The sequence below is a fragment of the Gobio gobio genome, assembly GCF_949357685.1.
Source record: "Gobio gobio genome assembly, chromosome: 23".
NCBI classification, from domain to species: Eukaryota; Metazoa; Chordata; class Actinopteri; order Cypriniformes; family Gobionidae; genus Gobio; species Gobio gobio.
The window spans coordinates 17,096,960-17,117,112 of record NC_137119.1 but is presented as its reverse complement, the minus strand read 5'-3'; the positions used below and the strand labels follow the sequence as shown (position 1 = coordinate 17,117,112).

General features: G+C 37.5%; 1 protein-coding gene across 1 annotated transcript in view; it reads right to left on the bottom strand.

The window, feature by feature from the left end:
* The window catches only part of gli3 (GLI family zinc finger 3), a 228,327-nt gene that overhangs the window by 19,864 nt on the left and 188,310 nt on the right, over positions 1–20,153 (bottom strand). Inside the window, exons 6-8 of the mRNA XM_079806928.1 lie at positions 10,498–10,653; positions 4,136–4,340; positions 739–955 (exon numbers count right to left, since the gene is read on the bottom strand). Of these exons, the coding sequence (XP_079663054.1) occupies positions 739–955; positions 4,136–4,340; positions 10,498–10,653 (578 nt within the window). The remainder of the gene's footprint in view (positions 1–738; positions 956–4,135; positions 4,341–10,497; positions 10,654–20,153) is intronic.

Sequence of the window (20,153 nt, the reverse complement as noted above, 5' to 3'; positions counted from 1 at the left end):
CGGATTTTAATCGAGTGAGCATGGTAAGTATAAATGGACCAAGCATGCTTGGGTGAAAAACTGAAGAAGAAAAACACTTTTATGCTCATCCTTCAAAGGCAAGGTTTGGGAATGTATCTGTGTCTGATTAATGGTGGAGGTGGCGGGATTTTTGCTGTTAACAAGCTAGGTGTTATTTCTCAAAGGTACCTTCCAGGCAAGCTCACCGGCTCTCCACAGCGAGACACAACATAGAGACTACGTACACACAAGGGAAAAACTCCCATGAGGCCTGTCTGCAGCCACACTTTCTCAGCTGTTTATATATGTTGCCGTGTTGGTGGTGCGTGTTTTCATGAGCCACACACAATAACAAATAGCGCTGGCTCTTGTGATGATAAGCACTGAATAAATTTGTGCCTTGAGGGGGAAAATCACTGTGTGATCTAAACGAATTCTGTTGCTGTTTACACCCAAAAGCAATCATGTTAACTGATTTAAAATGCATTGTGTTACTTAAACTCGAGAAAAAAAAAATCTTGCTTCATCTAATTTTAGCTCTCCCAGCTTTCCATGTGTATTCTATCTGACTTAACACATGTGCTCCAATAAAACCGAGATGTGGTGTTCATATGGGAAACACAAGTTCAATCCAGCTTGTGTTTTACTGTCTTGTCTCCATCATCTCGTTATCTCTCCATTTGTTCTATCGATATCAATATTATATTGAAAATATTTCGTACAGTAGTGAGAACTGACCTGTGAGTCATTTGAGGCTGTGGAGCGTTCAGTAGGTGCTAGGCTGGAGGGGGCGATGCCAGGAACAGGTCTCTGGGTGGCAAAGGCTGGAGCTGGGTGCACGAGGGGTGGACTGTGTCCGAACGCAGAACCTACGATACCAGGTTGCCGACCGATCAGCTGCTGATGCATTTGTAGTGCTACAGGCGTCGGAGGATAAGCAAAACTCAATGCAGGGCTGACAAATAGAGAAAAAAACAACAGCTTATATGAGAAAGATTCAACCATAAGAAAGCTCATGTTGCAAATAAGTGAAAATTTGTGATGTCGTACATTACAAATTTCCTTTCTATAAAATTTGCCATTGATTGGATATCATTAATTTAATATTATTTATAACACACTACTGTTTAAAAGTTTGTGGTCAGTTAGATTTTTTATGTTTTCTGAAAGAAATCTTTTTCTAACCAATGCTGCACTAATTAATTAAAAAATACAGTAAAAACATTAATACTGTGAAATATTGTTACAATTTAAAGTGACTGTTTTATTATTTGGATCTATGTTAACAAGCAATTATTCCTGTGATAGGAAAGTTTTCAGCAGCCATCACTCTTCAAAGTCACATGATCCTTTAGAAATCATGCTGATTTCGTGCTCGAGAAACATTCTATTTTTTAATGTTGAAAACAGTTCTAAACCAAAAAAATTCTAAACAAAAAAAACTAACTTTTAAAGGTAGTGTATCTAATGTAATAATATTTTATAATATTATCAATAAAATACAATTATTAATATAAATAATTAATAATTATTATTATCCCAAACATTACAAATAGAATTTACAACATTGTTAATCTTAATTAATAAACAAATAAAAAACAACAACACATATAAATGTTCCAATATAGTTCATGTAAAAATTATGAATCACCTTAAGAGAATAAAAGCTGTATTTAAGCACACTATTGAACTTTCATATATCACCTCCTCTTCTATAGATGCCACAGTCTCTTTAATGATAAATCCCTGGTGCTCAATAACAGACATTCATAGGGGGTTCCATTCATCGTGGGACATGCTAGCCGCTCCATGCGAGCTCATACATCTACTGGTCTTATTAAAGGCAGAGAGGAAATCAATGTAGCTGGACGCTGCGTGGCTGACGCAGCTGTCTCATCACTCATCTGGCCAGGACCCTCGCCTGCCACGTCTGTCCATTCATGTACACACGAGATATGACTGATTAGCTTACAAAAACAAATCACTGATTAATCACTCTCAGTGTGGGGAAAGAGGAACATTTCTGTCGTCTTTTCTCTCTCTGAGACCCCCACCCAAACCAGGCAAAGTCGCTTCCTAATAATGCTGGACGGCAGATGTCAAACTGAGTGACACATCGCCAGGGATGCTAGCTGTGTCTCACACTGCTCTCTATGGTAGATCCATCGTTCAGTTTGATAGAGAAGTTACAAGAACTGAATGTGTTCAAATGTAAGAACTTCTGATATTCTGACATATACTGCAAAATCTGTAACCATCTCCGGTTTAACATCTGTTGTAGTACCCATTACATAATTTTGATAATGTATTAAACAATACAGGATATGTAAAAATAATTCATGATAAAAAAAAAATGTCTGAGGAAGTTCAATCTCAGAATGTCTCATTTCACATACACTACAGTTCAAAGGTTTGGTTTATTATTATTATTATTATTTTTAAATAAATTAAAACTTTTATTCAGCAAGGGCACATTCAATTGATCAAAAGTGACAGTAAAGATATTTATAATGTTACACAAGATTTCTATTACAAATAAATGCTTTTGAACTGTTTATTCATCAAAGAATCCTGAACAAACAGTATCACAGTCTCCACATAAATATTAGGCAGCACAATTAATTTCAAATTAATTACAAATAATTTCTGTATGGATCATGTCACACTGAAGACTGGAGTAATAGCTGTTATTTTAAATAAAAATAAAATAATATAAATATTTGTCATTTTAAATAATATTTCACAATGTTACTGTTTTTGTACACCAAATATTTGAATGGTAGTGTATGTCTGTAGTATTTTGTAGTAGTGCAAGTTTTTGTTTACACACACACGCACCTTCTTGAATATGTGGTTTATGGGGACTCTTCATAGGCGTAATGATTTTTATACTGTACAAACCGTATATATTCTATTATCCCCTACACTAACCCTAACCCTAAACCTACCCATTACAGAAAACTTTTGGCATTTTTTGAATTATAAAAAAAAACTGTTTATTATGTTTTTTAAGCCATTTGATTACGAGGACACAGGAAGTGTCCTTATTTAGGATGTATATATTACATTAAATAAGTAATGTACTTATTTAAACAAAAAAATGTAAGCTTACTTTTTTTGGCAGAGAGTAGGCAGTAAATTACAAAATGGAAGTGTCCTATGACTGGGACAAATTTAGATATCCCAGCCTAAAGTAGCATTTGGTTGATCAGTATCTGAATATTGATTAGCCCCCATGTCAATAACAGTCTCATTGATGTGACAAACGCTTCATTATCCACTTAAAATCTGTTTAGACTCCTGCTATGAACTGATGATCTAATTGAGCACTATATAAGTGAGATCATTTGAAAAACATGAATTATTCAGCTGTTGAAATAGATTAAACGTGATTAGAAGGCAGGATGGTTAGTGAACACTTAAGAACAGCCCCCAGGTTGAAGCGCTATTGAATTTCAACTAAGACATACTAAATGGGTGAGTTTTATTCACTTCATCCACAACCGATTCTCTCTCTTTCCCATTAAAGCTTGTGTTACTGTCCTCAGCCCAGACTTTGCTTCCTTCCCTTGTCCCCCTCTTCATGACCCTTTCATTTGTCATTCCCCCTTCCTCTCCTCCTTTCCAGAATGAGCGATTGCGTGGCGGCAGTGTTAGGATAAAGCTCTCCTCAGCTGATGGAGAGAACATTAATCAGGTGATGCATATCAGACAGATGAGTGTGAGGGAGGAGGGGAGGAATATGTTCACACGCTTCTTCCTAATAGCGCTCTCTATGTTCACTCGTTTATTTCGTCGTCCAGTGTTCATTCATCACTCCGCTGCTGAGCATTTGCTGGAGTGTCCGCTTTCAGCACGGTTCGCTTTTCCTGTCTATCTCTTTCTCAGAATCTCTCTCGCATTCTCTTGCCTCTTGTCTGTTCCAATATACACCACTCTCTTTATTTTCATACTTGATAGTGGTACAGTATCCAAGTTTGAAATGACATAAAGGTGAATAAATGAAGAATGTGATGTACATTCTTCATGTACATCATATTGATCTACAAACATATGATGTACGAAAAAATTTTTTTTTAACTAAAATGATACAATTCCTGTAACAAAAATAGTCTTAATTCACCGTTAGATGTACCTGATAGTGCCAGCTGAGAGGTGTCCGTAGGATCCACTGGTGGATGAGCTGGAGCGGGAATTATTAAGGATAGTGACTAGTGAGTTGGGCGAGGTGCGAATCATGGCCTGCAGGTCAAAACTGGGGTCAGACAGGGAAGGGGAGCTTGGAAGGGGTCGTTTTCTGCTGGGCCGATTTGTGAACCTAGGACTAGGAAATCGAGAACCTGAGGGACAGAGAGAGAAAAAAAGAGAAAGAACAAAGTTATGTATTAAAACCTGATAGTAACACAAATGCAACAAAAAAAAAAGATTATTTATTTTAATGTAATAGTATTGTATTTTTTTATTTCAGAAGAACTTTTACTATTGAAGAGATTTGGGAATTACCACCATTAACTGTAAGTCAGATATTTTATGGTCATGTCAGTCGAGCACAACTATATCCCTACTGACATAATTATATGTAATTTATTCATTATAGACAACGGTTTCAATAACGATTGCATTTCCTGCATTGCATGCAGTTTGCAAGCACTCTAAAACCAAGTTCGACTCCACTTTTCCCACTGCTTTTTGGCAGCATTACTGTGATATTGAATCATGTTTAATTGGGTTGAATAGTGTGTCAACAACTGAATGGAATTGCACTAGTTGCTTTTGAAAAGCTTTTGCTAGAAAGCAGATCGAACGCAGACAGGCCCTCCACTCGCACAATGACTGGCACCTACAGATTAAGAAATTACTTTTGTTGTCTTTTCATTGGCGGATGTCACAAACAAGAAAGAAGGGAGGGAGAAGAGAAAGGAGGAGGGGAAGAGAGCGGTGTGGGGGGAATGATGGTCTTTTGTTGTATGAAGTGACACAATGACTTTATGACTCATATTTTTTTCTTTCAGTTGTTCTTTTTTTAACAGAAAGCATGCAAACAAAACAAAATTACGCTCTCTCTCTCTCAATCTCTCTCTGACTCTCTCCCTCTCTTTCTACTTTGACACATACAGTGATTACAGGGTCTGTCATTCACATTTAAATCACTGTGTGTGGGTGTGTGTGTGTGTGTGTGTGTGTTTGTGTGCGTGTGTGTGTGTGTATTCCCACATTTGAAACAACATTGTTGGCATTCTGCATAGAACTGTGATTTGAGCCTTTGAATGATTGTGGATGTGTGGAGCACCACAAACACAATGTGAATAGACATATGCACAAGCTTACACACACATGAATCCATACTTACATGAGCACAAACACGATACACACAAATAATTCACACTCATATACAATACTACATGTAGTATAAGACCATATTGATTTTCCTGCTGCAAAGACCAATTTGGACCAGCATAAACTCCAAGATGGTCTCAAGTAGTTTAAATTAGCAGTTCTGGTCTATTTATGATATGAGCTGGTTAACTTAGGTAGAACAAGGAATGCAAAAAGATGGTTTACATTGGTAATTTAAGCTTGTAACCAGCTTAAGTTTTGTAGGTTTTGAAAGACTTGTTTTAGATGCTTGTTTTATTTCTGAAACTATTGATAGAACAAATAATGTAGGTAGAAAAGCTTGACTTGTATAAACATGAAAACAGTCAAACCCAGGATGAAAGTTCCCAAAAACACTTTACAGGTTAACAAAATGCAAAAAAAAATTGGTTGGTTAATTGGTTGTTTAAGGTGATCACCAGCTGGTCTAGGTTTTCACAGACTTATTACAGTTTTTTTTAAATGCTTACACACTAAGGCCCGGTTTCACAGACAGGGCTTAGACTAAGCCAGGATTAGGCCTTAGTTCGATTAGGACATTTAAGTAGCTTTTATAAACGTGCCTTAGAAAAAAAAACATTACTTATGTGCATATTTAGACAAAACAATGGCACTGACATAATTTAAGATATGTCAGTGCAAGTTACTTTCAGTTAAAACAGCTCAAACATGCATTTTAGTCTGGGGCTAGCTTAAGCCTTGTCTGTAAAATCGGGGGTAAATGTGGTAATTGAGGCCCACTTAGCAAAACCATTCACTCATGTACCTAATCTTCAGACCACGTCTGCAAAACTGCAAGCACATTATACGCTTTAAACTCAGTTTGAATTTGTAAAACAATATTTTTGCAAAATGCTAAACACAGTTCACTTTCGAAAGAGAACTCGCGCTGCATCCCGTAGGGGTCGCTATGAGGAATGCCTCCGGCATGACTGGTGTCTAAAGCATTACAATGAACTTGACATTGGCAAGAGGCAGCCTATGACATCCCCACTGGTGCGACGGTTAGTTTAACAGGGCACCTGTGAAATACGTCATCCTCTTTCTTGCCTTCAGGAGACTGTTTGTTTGTACATGAGTGAAGAGCTTATGCGTTAGGTCTCCTCTCGATTTAGAGAGTCGTCATACTGAGACCTCCACTCCTAGAGCTCGGCTAGGCGGTAGGCTGGTATGCTAGGTTGTTGGGCTCTTGGAGCTCAGTGCAGAATGTTGCTAAGCCTCCTCTCATTATGAGTCGTTGTATTGAGGCCTCCACTCTGCGGAGCTTCGCGGGCCAATTAAACTTAGCTTATAGCTCTTTCTGAGTCTTTCTCAGTACTGCCTTCAGGGCTGCCTGAACAGAATTTCTGAGTGTTAGGAGGCTCCTTGGAAGCTGCCCTGAATGTGAACATAGTTAAGCTTTCTCTCTGTAGAGTCATCCTGTTGTGGCCTCCATTCTTGAGAAGCTCCAGTCTATGATCGTTGCTGGTTCACCTTAGGGATGAGGACTCCTTTTAGTGCTTCGACTTAGCTCAGCCAATAGGGCACACATCCCTTCAGCATTAGGCCTGTCACGATAACAAATTTTGCTGGACGATAAATTGGCCAAGAAATTATTGCGATAAACGATAATATTGTCGTTCTGAGACCATTTTCATCTAAAATAATGATAATGGCATAATAATCAATAAACTTTTATTTCTAAAGACTATTTAACACAGAAAATGGAAAGCATTTTAAATATCCACAATAAATTAACAAAACAACCAAAACAAAAAAAGCAATGGACTCTCAGTCTGTTATAATAACCAGCTGGGAAAACTGCAATGGATGATTGTGTTTTAGGTAGTGCTGGGAATCGATAAAAAAAATTAATCATCATTAAAGCTACAATTTTCTCTGTTCCCGTTGTTCTTTGATGAACATTAATTGCAGGCATCATCAGTGCTCCTGTCACTTTAAGAACAACTGCTGACGTGGATCTCACACGCTGTCCCGCGCATCTCATTTCCTCACAACTCTTTAAGTTCTTTTAAGACGTTGTTTAACTAATTTAAAACTCCTAATATGAGAATACTCAAAATTCTCTGTGTTGTTGTTATTGTTTGTTCATGAGCAAAAGAGAACTCGATGTGAGCAGGACTCAGGAGACTTGATGTGAGTCTGTCTGTGCTTCGAGTGTGTGTTTGTGTGTGTCTGTGTCAGAGTGTCCCTCGATTAGCTGACATGAGACGCAGCCACACACACAGGACTTGTCACGCTTAGAAGCCTTTACATGTATAAGAGCGTGATCATATAATGTAACGCTCAGCAAAAATGGATATAAAAACGGACGCTGGAAATTATTGCGGCCGGAAAAATTATCAAGCTAAATTTTTTTATCGTGCGATTAATTGATTTATTGACTATCGCGACAGGCCTATTCAGCATGGCAGCGTGGATATTCCATTCCCCATGGCAACCTCTAAGGGACGCAGCGTGAGTTCCCTTTCGAAAGGGAATGTCTCAGCTTCCGCATGTAACCATGGTTTCCTGAGAATAGAGAAGGAGATGCTCCATTCCTTTGCCATGCTTCCGGTGTACCTGAAGCACGTCAACTTCAGGAAAGAGGTGGGTGACATATTTCACAGGTGCCCTTTTATACTCACGGTCACACCAGTAGTGACGTCATAGGCTGCCGCCTGCCAATGTCAATTTCATTGTCGTGTTTTGACTCATGCTTCAGACACCAGTCATACCGGATGCATTCCCCATAGCAACCCCTAGGGGATGCAGCATCTCATTCTCTATTCTCAAGGAACCATGTTACATGCGTAACCTACATTAGACACTTCACTACTTCACTACACACAACTTTATTTCTGTAGCAATACACAGATTGTTTCAAGGTAGCTTCACAATAGTAGGCAGCTCTAACAAGCCAATAATGTCATTATACAGCTCAAGTCAGTTCAAGGTTGATTCAGTTCAGTTCAATCACTGTAAAGTTTATCAATTGTGCATACATACTGTATATACTGTGGATACTGAGCATGTGTAACAAACTCCTGTGTCTTCCACTGCACAGGACACCGAACCAGCAAAAGACACAAGAGAGTAGTGTTTTACATTTTTACATCTGTGTGTAGTTTTTCATGTATGTGGCTATTCATTTAATGGTTTGTGTTACTGCACAAAAATGAAATTTTTTAGAAGCATTACAATAGTTTTGAATGAAGTGTTTGCTTTTGGAAGAGATGTGTGATGTTTTGCATCTTGTGTGCGTGTGTTTTTTGGTTTTCTGTGATGAGTTTTGAGAAATGGAGCCATAGTTCCAGAAATTGTGTGTAAGCTATTTTAAAAAACTTTATTATGATATTAGAATTATTAGATATTCTAATATGATATTAGTACTGGTATATTACTGGCATGGGCTAGATAAGCAAGTTTAAACAGCTTGACTATTATAACTATGATGGGTAAACAATCAAAACCCGCCTGAAAGTGCCCAAACATCTTATACTGGTCAATAAGTTGAAAATAATATATTCATGTAGATAACCAGTCATGCAGTTAACTGATGTGGTCTATTACTGGCATAAGCTGGCTAAGCTAGGTAAAACAGTTCAGTGGTTCTCAACCAGTTGGCTGGAGAACACAAGAGTGCATCAGCAAACTTCTAAGAAGGCTTCAAGATGACTTAAAATTATTTAAAATAAGACAAAACAAGCTTTAAAATAAGCTAAACTGCTAAAAACTTATATTTAATTTACCCCCAAACTTCTGAAATTCAAAAAAATTTAATTATTTTCATTATAATTATTTTAGTAACTTATTTTAGTCTATGGACACTCCTAATTTCTGTAAATTAAAAAAAAAGAGGATTGAATACTGTTGTGGACAATGATGTTGAGAAGCACTGTTGAGAAGCACTAGACAAGTTTAACCATGATGGTTGCCAAAGTAAGAAATTGGCTAACACATAATTTTTTTTATACGTTTGAATATGAGCCAATTTGAATATAATACAATTCCTGTAGTATGAGTAAATATTACATGCCTGGTCAAATCTTTTAACAAAAAAATGCAGAGAAAAAAACACAATAATTCCATCTACATCTGCAGAGTGTCCAAAATGAGGTGTGTAATACAGAAGTAGAATCGAATCGACAGTGGCCAATTAGCAGCTAACACGTTAAACAATGCACGGCTTGAACACACATACGCAGGACAGGTTCATTCTTTCATTAGTCAGTACTTCTCTAAAAGTAATTACACTGATGTGAACTGAGCTCTAAACTACGACTGCATCCCCATTATTAACAAAAGCTACTAGATAACGCACTTCTCCTCATTTACTCCCCTTCTCAGAGTCTATATATCATAAAAGAGAGCTTTAAAGTGTTAATTTGGCTGGCATGGAACACACATTGTTAAAATAGGATGAGTTATTACCAAGGGCTGATCATAGGCGATTTGAAGTAGGGGGGATGCGGCATCTTCATTTGAAAACGGTGGCCCTAATTGTTTTGTTTCAGTCTATTAATCCTAAGCAGTGCCACAGTAGAAAGGATTTCTCTGGTGATGAATAGTGGGACATTCTAATTCCCACCTAATAGCAATTAATTTTCTGATACCCATGCAATTTTGGCTAGTTTTAATTAGTTTGTGAGAAACGGGATAGTGGAGAAGCTGACGGACTTAATGAATTCTCATTAAAGACTAACGGGCCAGTCCACCTGACCTCTCATCAGTCACCGTGCCTTCAATTTCCTATTTACTCTTCAAAATAACTCATTTGCATACATCCTGTGCGCACCCCTCCCCGACACACTTTTTTTTTTCTTTCGGAAAAATGTCACTGGTATTTAACCAGTTTAGTTATTCGGGAATGGTTTTGAAGGAAATAAAGATTTGTTGTTTGTTTTAACTTGTCTCTCTTTTGACCATTTACCTTCTTTGAAAACTAAAACATATATATATATATATATATATATATATATATATATATATATATATATATATATATATATATATATATATATATATATATATATATATATATATATATTAATTAAAAAACAAAATGTACCCCTCTAATAGGTGGATAGGATAGGTAGATGTTATAGACATTAGAAAAGAGTATGCAAGTGGAGACCTTACTTTCCATAGCCTGCAGGTACTCCATGTGCAGAGCGTTGCTTGCAGGCCCCGTTGTGGATGCCACTGAGGGAATGATGTCAGCGTAGGGACTGCGGTGACCTGCAAGCAGGGCCATCTGGTGGTAGTATTCTGCCGTGGTCAAACCAGTGTGGGGTGCTGAGGGGTCAAAAAGGGTGGAGGGGACATACAAACATCAGTCATTTGACAAATACAATACCCTTCAAAGGTGTGAAGTCAGTAAGATAAATACATAAATAATACTAATTTACTTTTATACAGCAAGGATGCATTAAATTATAAACATTTTCTATTTAAAATAAATGTTGCTCTTTTGAACTTTCTATTCATCAAATAGTCCCAAAACAAATACATGTTTCCACAAAAATATGTTTCATATAACTGTTTCAACATTGATAATAAGAAATGTTACTTGAGCACCAAATCAGCATATTAGAATGATTTCTGAATCATGAGACCTTGAGGAATGGATCACCATCACGGCAATACATTTATTTAAATATAACCAAATAGAAAACTGTTACTTTAAATGGTAAACATATTTCACAATGCTACTGCTTTTATAAATAAATAATCGCATGCCTTGGTGAGCATAAGATAATTATTTTTAAAAAATCTTACCAACCCCAAACATTTAAATGGTAGTGTAGAAACATACATGCCTGCAAATGCCTTCAATACCTGACCTTTTTACTCTCAAACTTGTGCAGCAATGGTTCCATTAAGCATATGACTTCAGAAGACTTGGCACGAGTCTTATGGACTGGGTCCATGTACGGTTTGTGTACCTTCAGATCATTTGTTTTCTCATTTTTGTCTTCAAAACGGGAAAACGAAGAGACCGTTCATTTATCACATATTCGACCCTTCTGATGAACTAAATAAATTAATGTCATGACAATGACAAAATGAAACAATACTTGGATTATGAAATATCGTAAGTAGGCAGCGGCAAGTCAATGAGTTAATGATCGAGTCATTTAATCAACAGATTCCCTCAAAACGCTGATTCATTCAGGAATAAAAATCAAGTGGCTGTCTATATGGGTCATTGAATCACTTACTCAATACATTCAAAGATTTATTCAGGAATTAAACACCACCGAGTGACACCGTTTTGTGTGACATCAATTAATACTAATATTAAAGAACTCAATATTAATAAATAATACCTCAGCGTATTACCTAAAACAAAAGTTATGAATTAAGTCTTTAACCGTTTTTAAATCTTCTCTTAAAACCTACTTTTTTTTAAAATTCACTGTGAGTTATGTCATAAATGTTTGGCTTTTTCCTTTTTTTTTTTAATCTGTTTATTTAACTTTTACAATAATAACAGGATACAAACACAGGAGAATCATGAAAAAATATTTTCCCACTCCAAATCCCCTTATTCCAAATAAAAAGATGATATGTGTTGATTTAGAGTCTTAAAGAAATATTTGGGTATAAAAATTGGGACACATTGAAATAAATACAAAAATCTAGGTAGAACATTCATCTTCACAGAATTCACACGTCCAGCCAATGAAAGGGGAAGAGCCGACCAACGAGTAAAATCCTTCTGAACTCATTGGAGGAGCGTAGTAAAATTAGCCTAAAACAGATCTAAGCATTTACGTGTAATTGTTACTCCTAAGTATTTAAAACTATGGACAGCAACTTTAAACATTGAGGTACTCATTGGTAAATCAGAAATTGTAAAATTAATTGGATATAACTCACTTTTGTTTATATTCAATTTATAGCCGGAGAAGAGGCTAAAGGCATTTATAATTCTCAGAATTTCAGGCAAAGAAACAACCGGATCAGAGATATAGAGCAACACATCATCGGCATATAGTGAAATTTTGTGAACAGTATCAGCTCTCTTAATTCCCTGTATAGCCTGCTCACTACGCATGGCGATTGCCAGTGGTTCAATTACCATTGCAAAAAGCAAAGGTGAAAGTGGGCAGCCCTGTCTAGTGCCACGTTTTAAGGGAAAAATAGAGGAGGATACTCCATTGGCCGGAACAGAGCATACTGGGGAGGAATACAAAAGTTTTATCCAAGATATGAATGTATTGCCAAAACCAAATTTCTGTAGCATATAGAAAAGGTAATCCCATTCCACCCGATCAAAGGCTTTCTCCGCGTCAAGCAGCAGAAGAGCCTCCAATGGGTGAGAACTGGAAGAATAAATTATATTAAATTCCCTTCTAATATGATGAGACAGTAATCTGTTTTTTATAAAACCAGTTTGGTCGCTGTGTATGATTGCTGGTAAAACTGATTCAAGACGCTTTGCAAGCATTTTAGCTAGTATTTTTACATCTACGTTCAAAAGACTGATTGGCCTGTACGAAACACATTCATGTGGGTCTTTGTCTTTTTTCAAAATCAAAGAAATGCAAGATTGACGGAGAGTTGGAGGCAGCCAGCCATTATTAAAGGAGTCCAATAACATGTTTAGTAGCGGCGTTTTAAGTGTTTGAGAAAACCTCTAAAAAAATTCAACAGGGAACCCATCGGGCCCAGGGGTCTTGCCATTCTGCATACTCTCAATTGCTTGCACTATGGGGGGGGGGGGGGGGGGGGGTCAGATTTATATAGCAAAGAGTAATACTCTTTAAAATGTATAGTAATACTAACATAGTAATACAGTAATCAAATTGCCATCGGAGGACCGAATCTTAGAAATTAAATTTTGAGCTGACTTTTCCTTTAACTGAAGTGCAAGAAGTTTACTTGGCTTGTCACCATGCTCAAAAAATGCATGTTTAGCCTTCAGCAGTAACTTTTCAACTTGATGGGCTGATAACATGTTAAAATCAGATTGAAGTTTGAGTCTCTTTTTGTAAATTCCAGGATCTGGAGAAGCTGCATAAGCCGAATCGAGACAAATTATTTCAAGAGATAATTCTTCTAGTTTCTTCCTTCTTTGTCTTTTTGCACAAGCTGAATATGAAATGACTTGTCACCGAGCATATGCTTTAAAAGATTCACATATTATGGAAGGTGAGGTCTCAGGGATGGTATTTATCTCCAAAAATATATCTAATTGATATTTTAATGAATCACAAAATGCTTTATCAGAGAGCAGTAGAGAATTAAATTTCCAACTTTGAGAACCCAACATCTTATCTTGAAACTGAAGAGAAAGTGAAAGTGGAGCATGATCAGATATAACAATGCTGCCATATGAACAGGCCTTCACTTTAGACAACAATTTCTTGTCTAAGAAAAATTAATCAATACGGGAGTAATTGTGGTGAACATGAGAGAAAAATGAGTATTGTCGTGCTGTGGTATATAAAAAATGCCATGCATCGGCTTGACTGCATGTAGTTAAAAGCGATTGAAGCGTAATTGAAGTTTTAGAGGGTTGGGCAGGTTTAGTAGATGAACGGTCGAGAGAGGGGTTCAGAGAACAATTAAAATCGCCTCCCATAATGAGATAGTGTGAGTTTAGGTCAGGGAGCAAAGAGAATATTTTCTGAATACAATTTTCGTCATCGTAATTTAGTGCGTATATATTAGCCAGAGTCACAGTTAAACCATAAAGAAGGCCTGAAACAATTACATATCAACCACCAGAATCAACTAAGGTTTGTGAAGGAGAGAATGGTATACATTTGTTGACAATAATTGCTACCCCTCTGGATTTACTGAGAAATGAAATACTTGTCCAATCCATTTCTTACAAAGTCTGGCATGATCCGAGTTTTTTAAGTGGGTCTCTTGCAAAAAAACAATATGAGTATTTAAATGTTTTAAGTGTGATAAGATCTTGTTAAGTTTAATTACATTGTTTAAACCTTTGACATTCCAACTGGTAAAATTCACACATGAAACCCCAGACTGAGCTTTGCTTAAGCTAGTGGTCATTGGTTATAACAACAACAAAAATAGATCATGAGAACATGAATGTGGCTTTCTTCTGTCTTGACATAGAGTGATAGAACACAAAAAAAAAACCCAAAAAACAACAACAACAACAATGTACACAAGTAGTACGAACATTGCCCACAACACAGCACTAACCTTCTCTCCGCTGAACTTTCGGAGAGAGCTCCGTAACAGATTGTAAATATATTAAAAAAAAGGGAACAATAGGTTCACAGACCGTATATTAAAATAATAAAAATAAAGTTGCGTGGTTTGTATATGGTTATAATGAAAAAAGTCCATAAAGTATTATACAACGCAATAATTCAATGACATGACCAATCAGGGCGCAGACCCGGCTCACGTAGGGCTACTGCCTCGAGTGAAACATTGCCCAAAAATACTCTTATTTACCTGTGTCCACAGCAATTACTTTGCTTGACTGTTTGGGTTTAACCACGGTGGGAAGGTACGTAGACACAGCATCATGGCTGTCAAAGCTGTGCGATTCGCCGTTGAATGAAAGGAGAAGTCTGCAGGGATACAGCAACCTGAATTTGACACCGGCTCCGTGTAATTCTGCCTTGACTGATTTAAACTGATCCTGTCGTTTCTTGAGTTCCGCGGAAAAAAAAGGGAAGATCAAAATCTTGGATTCCTTGTAGCGCAGCTCCCCATGCTCGCGTGACAACCGTAAAATTTCTTCTCTGGTTTGGTAATGAGGAAAGCGTACAATCAAGCGTACAAAATAGGTCTCGGTGGGGCGCCGGATCGCGGTTTAGGCGCGAGAGACCGATGTGCGCGCTCAATCTCCGATGTCTGAGGTAGTTTATCCGCGAGAAGTTCTGCGAAGAACGATGCCATGAACTGAGAGGGTTTGGACGTTTCAACATTCTCGGGGATACCTAAGATACGAAGATTGTTCCGATGTGAGCGGTTTTCCAGATCATCTTCCTTGCTCTTTAACTCCTCGTTATCTTTTTCCAGGGACTGACATTTGCGCTCTAACATGTCGAGCCTTTCGTCCATGCTGTTCATCGAAGCTTCAATATCTTTAATTTTGGAGCCATGGTTGGAAATAGTGTCTTGAAGGGCCGCTGTAGAGGCACGTATTTCAGCAAGAAACTCAGTCCTTAGCGAAGCGATTTCCTCACAAATTGTTGTGGTAAGCATCTCTTTTAAAAGAGCGGGTGTTAAAGGTCCTGTTCTTCGTGATCCCATTTTTCAAACTTTAGTTAGTGTGTAATGTTGCTGTTAGAGCATAAATAATACCTGTAAAATTATAAAGCTCAAAGTTCAATGCCAAGCGAGATATTTTATTTAACAGAAGTTCCCGTTCAAAGCCTACAGCGAACGGCCGGTTTGGACTACATCCCTGTACATCCTGCTTTAATGACGTCAGTAGAACAGTTTGTTGACTAACTTCCGCCCACAAGAATACGCCAAAAAGGGGGCGTAGTTTTGTTGCTCTCCCACGTGGAGAAGAGGAAGTGTTGTGTTCGGTTGCGTTTGTAGAGTGTTTGTCGCCATGTCGTCGAGACACTGTTATTTTCATCCCGGAGTCAAATCACCTTTGTTTGGCCTTCAGTAGTCATGATTAAACTTCTTTTATGTTTAAACAAAAATCATAAGTTTGAAATGACATGAGGGTGACAAAATTGCTAAATTTTAGATGCAAACCTTTAAACTGCTTTTCTCTCTTTTTACTTTCTCTCTTTCATGTTTTCCCTCTATATTCCTTCCACTCTTTAACTACAGAGTGATATAGGTCCTAGAAATTGATCCTAAAAATAAACTTTTGGCAACATGCTTAAAATAACACACAAACACACACATATACACACAAAAAAGGAAAGAGAATAAGAGAAAGACTGACACAGTGCTTCTCAATGCAAATACAAAATCAGTTTAGCTGCACAAAGTGTGGTGGCTAATTCCTGTCTTCCCCAGAAGAAATGAACAGAGCGGATGAAAAGATCTCGACTGATGCCCGGACTGAATGCATGGAATATGCATCTCTGATTCGTTGTGTGAACGTAAGAAGAAATTCCAAATTAATTCGATGTGGGTATTTTGTCTTAAGTAGTGAGGGAGGGGTTAGGGGGGCTTTCTTAATTGTCTCCGTTGTTCTGCTTTGCCTCAGCTTTTGCATTGAGCTGTAATGTGCCTCGTTTCCCCATTCACGTGCAGAAAGAGCTTTGCGGAATTTCTAAATGGGAGATGTTGGCACCGAATTGCAGGACTGGCGGTGGGGAACGGCTGGAGTGAGCGTGTTCTGCTTGTGGGATATCAGAGTGGCAGTTTTTAAGGATGAATATGCACTCTCAGTATGGTGCATCACCAGAGCCAGGAGGCATTCTGCTGGTGGACCATTTTGGCATCTGGGAGAGTACATGAAAATGTGTTTCAAAACATGGTTGGAAAGTAAGCAGAAAAAACAGAATGATAAAGTGAAAGAGCATTAAAACTAGCACCTACGTTTAGTTATTCTCAGCCACCAACATGAATTGGTGGTTATATAAGGAATATGATTCATAATTATTATTTTTGAAATCTAGGTATTTTATGTAACTTTTTAAAATAACCAACTGCCTGGTTTAATGCGAAAAATAAACCATTTATCTATATTCATGGAGGATTAAAAGCACTAAGTTAAGATGACAGGTGGGGACACCATAACAGCAGAATCCAAAACATATTTAGTTCTTTTCAGCATAGAATTGTATTAATAATTGCATATAATATTTATAGGAATTGTATAACAGTTTTTCTCCATTGTTTTGGCTCATTTCTTGAAACAGAAATTACATTCTCAAAACAACATGGACAAATCTCCAAACCACTTGGCAATTGTTCACAACAGAATAGCATTTCTCATTAATTTCATCAAATTGCAAATGTCTAAGTACATGTCTCAATGTCTCAGTATATCTTTGCAATTGATTAAGTACAGGTAGCCTACATTTAGCACAGTTTGCAAGTGATTAGATCTTGTTGATCTAAACTGATTGTTTGATTCTCCGTCTAATGGTCATTCACTCCAAAACGTATCAGCATCATTTCATTGTATAAGTCATCACATGCACAATAGTCTGTTCAATTGTCAAAATTAGTCAAGAACATAATACCATGAATACCATATATGAATCCCTTGGAACATTTGATACATTTATTTCAGCAATTATCAGGTAAAACTAGAACTTGACTAATGAAGGAGGACTTTCACACATCTCAGATGACCAATCAAACAGTATGTTTAGTTAACTGACAGGTGCTGTCCATGACTGTGAATGCTGCCAAACATATATGTAAAGAGATTGACCATGCAGGACCAGTACAATTTCTGAACATGGAGGTACCTGGCCAAGTAAATGAACAAGAGAGGGGAAGAGAGGGGAAGAGAGTGGAAGGCCGTAGAGAGGGGAAGAGAGGGGTAGAAAGGGGAAGAGAGGGGTAGAGAGGGGAAGGGGGGGGGGGGGTGAGAGGGGTAGAGAGGGGAAGAGAGGGGAAGGGGGTAGAGAGGGGTAGAGAGGGGAAGGGGGATGAGAGGGGTAGAGAGGGGAAGAGAGGGGAAGAGAGGGTAAGGAGGGTAGGAAGAGGTAGACCTGGAGTAGGATGTGGCCAAAGAAGACAGGGACCAAATTTATCAGATTCGATTCTACTGAGAACCCATGGGTTGACATTGAGAGAGGCTGGACAGAGACTTCAGCCCAACCTTAGCAGATATAAAAAACAAAGCTTTGAAAATGCATGAATGAATCAAATGATTTTACAAATGTGGAGAGAAATAAATATTTTCATCAATATGCAGTACTGGTCTTGTGTGTACTGTTTGGTCAATATATTCATATACTTTACTCTAACAATATCTCTGAAAAAAAAAATTGAACCCAGATTATATAATTAGAAAAGTAGAAATTTTACAAGTGTTTACAGTAAGATTGAGAACAGCAGCATGTGGATGGCCAGGAAGGTGAGGACGGTAATTTTCATTATTTTTTTTTGTTTGTGTGTTATATTACAATATATTATGCTGTATACATTTTCTTTTTACTGATGTATGGAAGTTACTTTATGTGTGTGAATGATAATGGTTACAATTTCCTTGGCAGTATGAGTGCAATGTGTGATGTCAAACCTTGGAGGCTACTCTTACCCTAAAATCCTATTTCTTTTTTTCAGTTTTATACACAATTGTATTCTGTTAGCTAGACAAAAATTAAGGACTGGGCTAAGACTGAAAGGTGGACATGAAGGATATTTCAATGGTCCTCTGCCATAGTGACAAAACATCTAAACATTTTGACTTGCAGTGCTTACACAATGCCAAAGGGACGAAGCATTTTGGGGGCACTGACTGTTTAAATGAGAAGGAAATTTAGTTTTGACACATGAGTGAACTGTTTTGGGAGAGGTATGAGCTTTTGCAGGTGAACCATGGTGTTGTGCCGAACCATCCACGTTATTTTGGCAAAAGCACCAAGAGTGTTGAGAACGTCCGGTCTGTTTCAAGAAATGAGCCAAATCAATTGAGAAGGATCTTTGCCATTTTGGTGGCACTTACCATTTATGGGAAAGGAATTTAGTTCTGAAGCATGAGTGAACAGTTTTGGGAGAGATAGTAGCTTTTGCAAGTGAGCTATAGTGTTGTGCTGAACTGTAAGACTGTTTTGCCAAATGATCTTACAATTTTGAGAATATAAATTCTGTTTCAAGAAATGAGCCAAACCAATGGAGAAAAACTGTAATAATAGAAATAAAATAATAATAATTTCATCAACATGCCCTATTTGCTATTTGTTTTACAGAGCTGTCCATAATCAATCAACCAATCAATTAATGTGACCTTTTTGTAGTTTGGGTGAAAAGAGCATTTTTGGCAGATAAACATCCGCTAACAAATGGCTTTTCACCAAAACCACAAAAGGTCAAAACAAACTGCATCAGCAAGTTTAATTTAGCCCTTAATAACTATACATCTGTAAAAGTTTCATTTCTTCCTTTGACACGTGTGGTACATAGCAAGACCTGGCTCCTGTGAGATGGCACCGCAGTTCAATACAGTCGTGATTATCTGTGGCCTCAGAGAAGCCCCTCTGATTGCCCCCCTTTGGTATTTGAGGCTTCAGGCTTCAGGCTTCAATTAAAACTCTATGCCTCATGAGAAGGCCAAGAGGCCGGCATACTGCAGAGACTCTTTAAAAACAGCAGGCTCTTGCTGACCCTGTAATGAATTTCCCAGTCCGCCTTCACGCAAAAGAACAAAAATGTCTCCCTGAAGGCCTCTGGAGTCCATCCTATAAACCATTCCCATTTCTCATCCTTCCCTCCCTTCTCGTGCCCTCCGTCCTCGACCATGGCCTTGAACTTCACCCCCATCTTAACTCAGGATGTGATCGCTAGACTCTGCCTGACACGTGAATGTTCCTCCAGAGGTTTTCTGACATGAGACAAAAAACATAGAGAGTGATCCCAACCAAATGTTAAAACTAGTGCTGTCAAACCGATTAATGGCATCGAAAATAAAAGTTTGTGTTTACATAATATATGTGTGTGTACTGTGTATAATTATGATGTATATTTGAATACACACACATGCATGTATATATTTATGAAAAATGCATTATATTTATATATAAAATATTTATATATAATATAAATGATATAAATATATATACAGTATAAACATGCAAATATTTCTTAAATATATACATGCATGTGTGTGTATTCAAATATGCATGATTATTATACACAGTACACACACATAT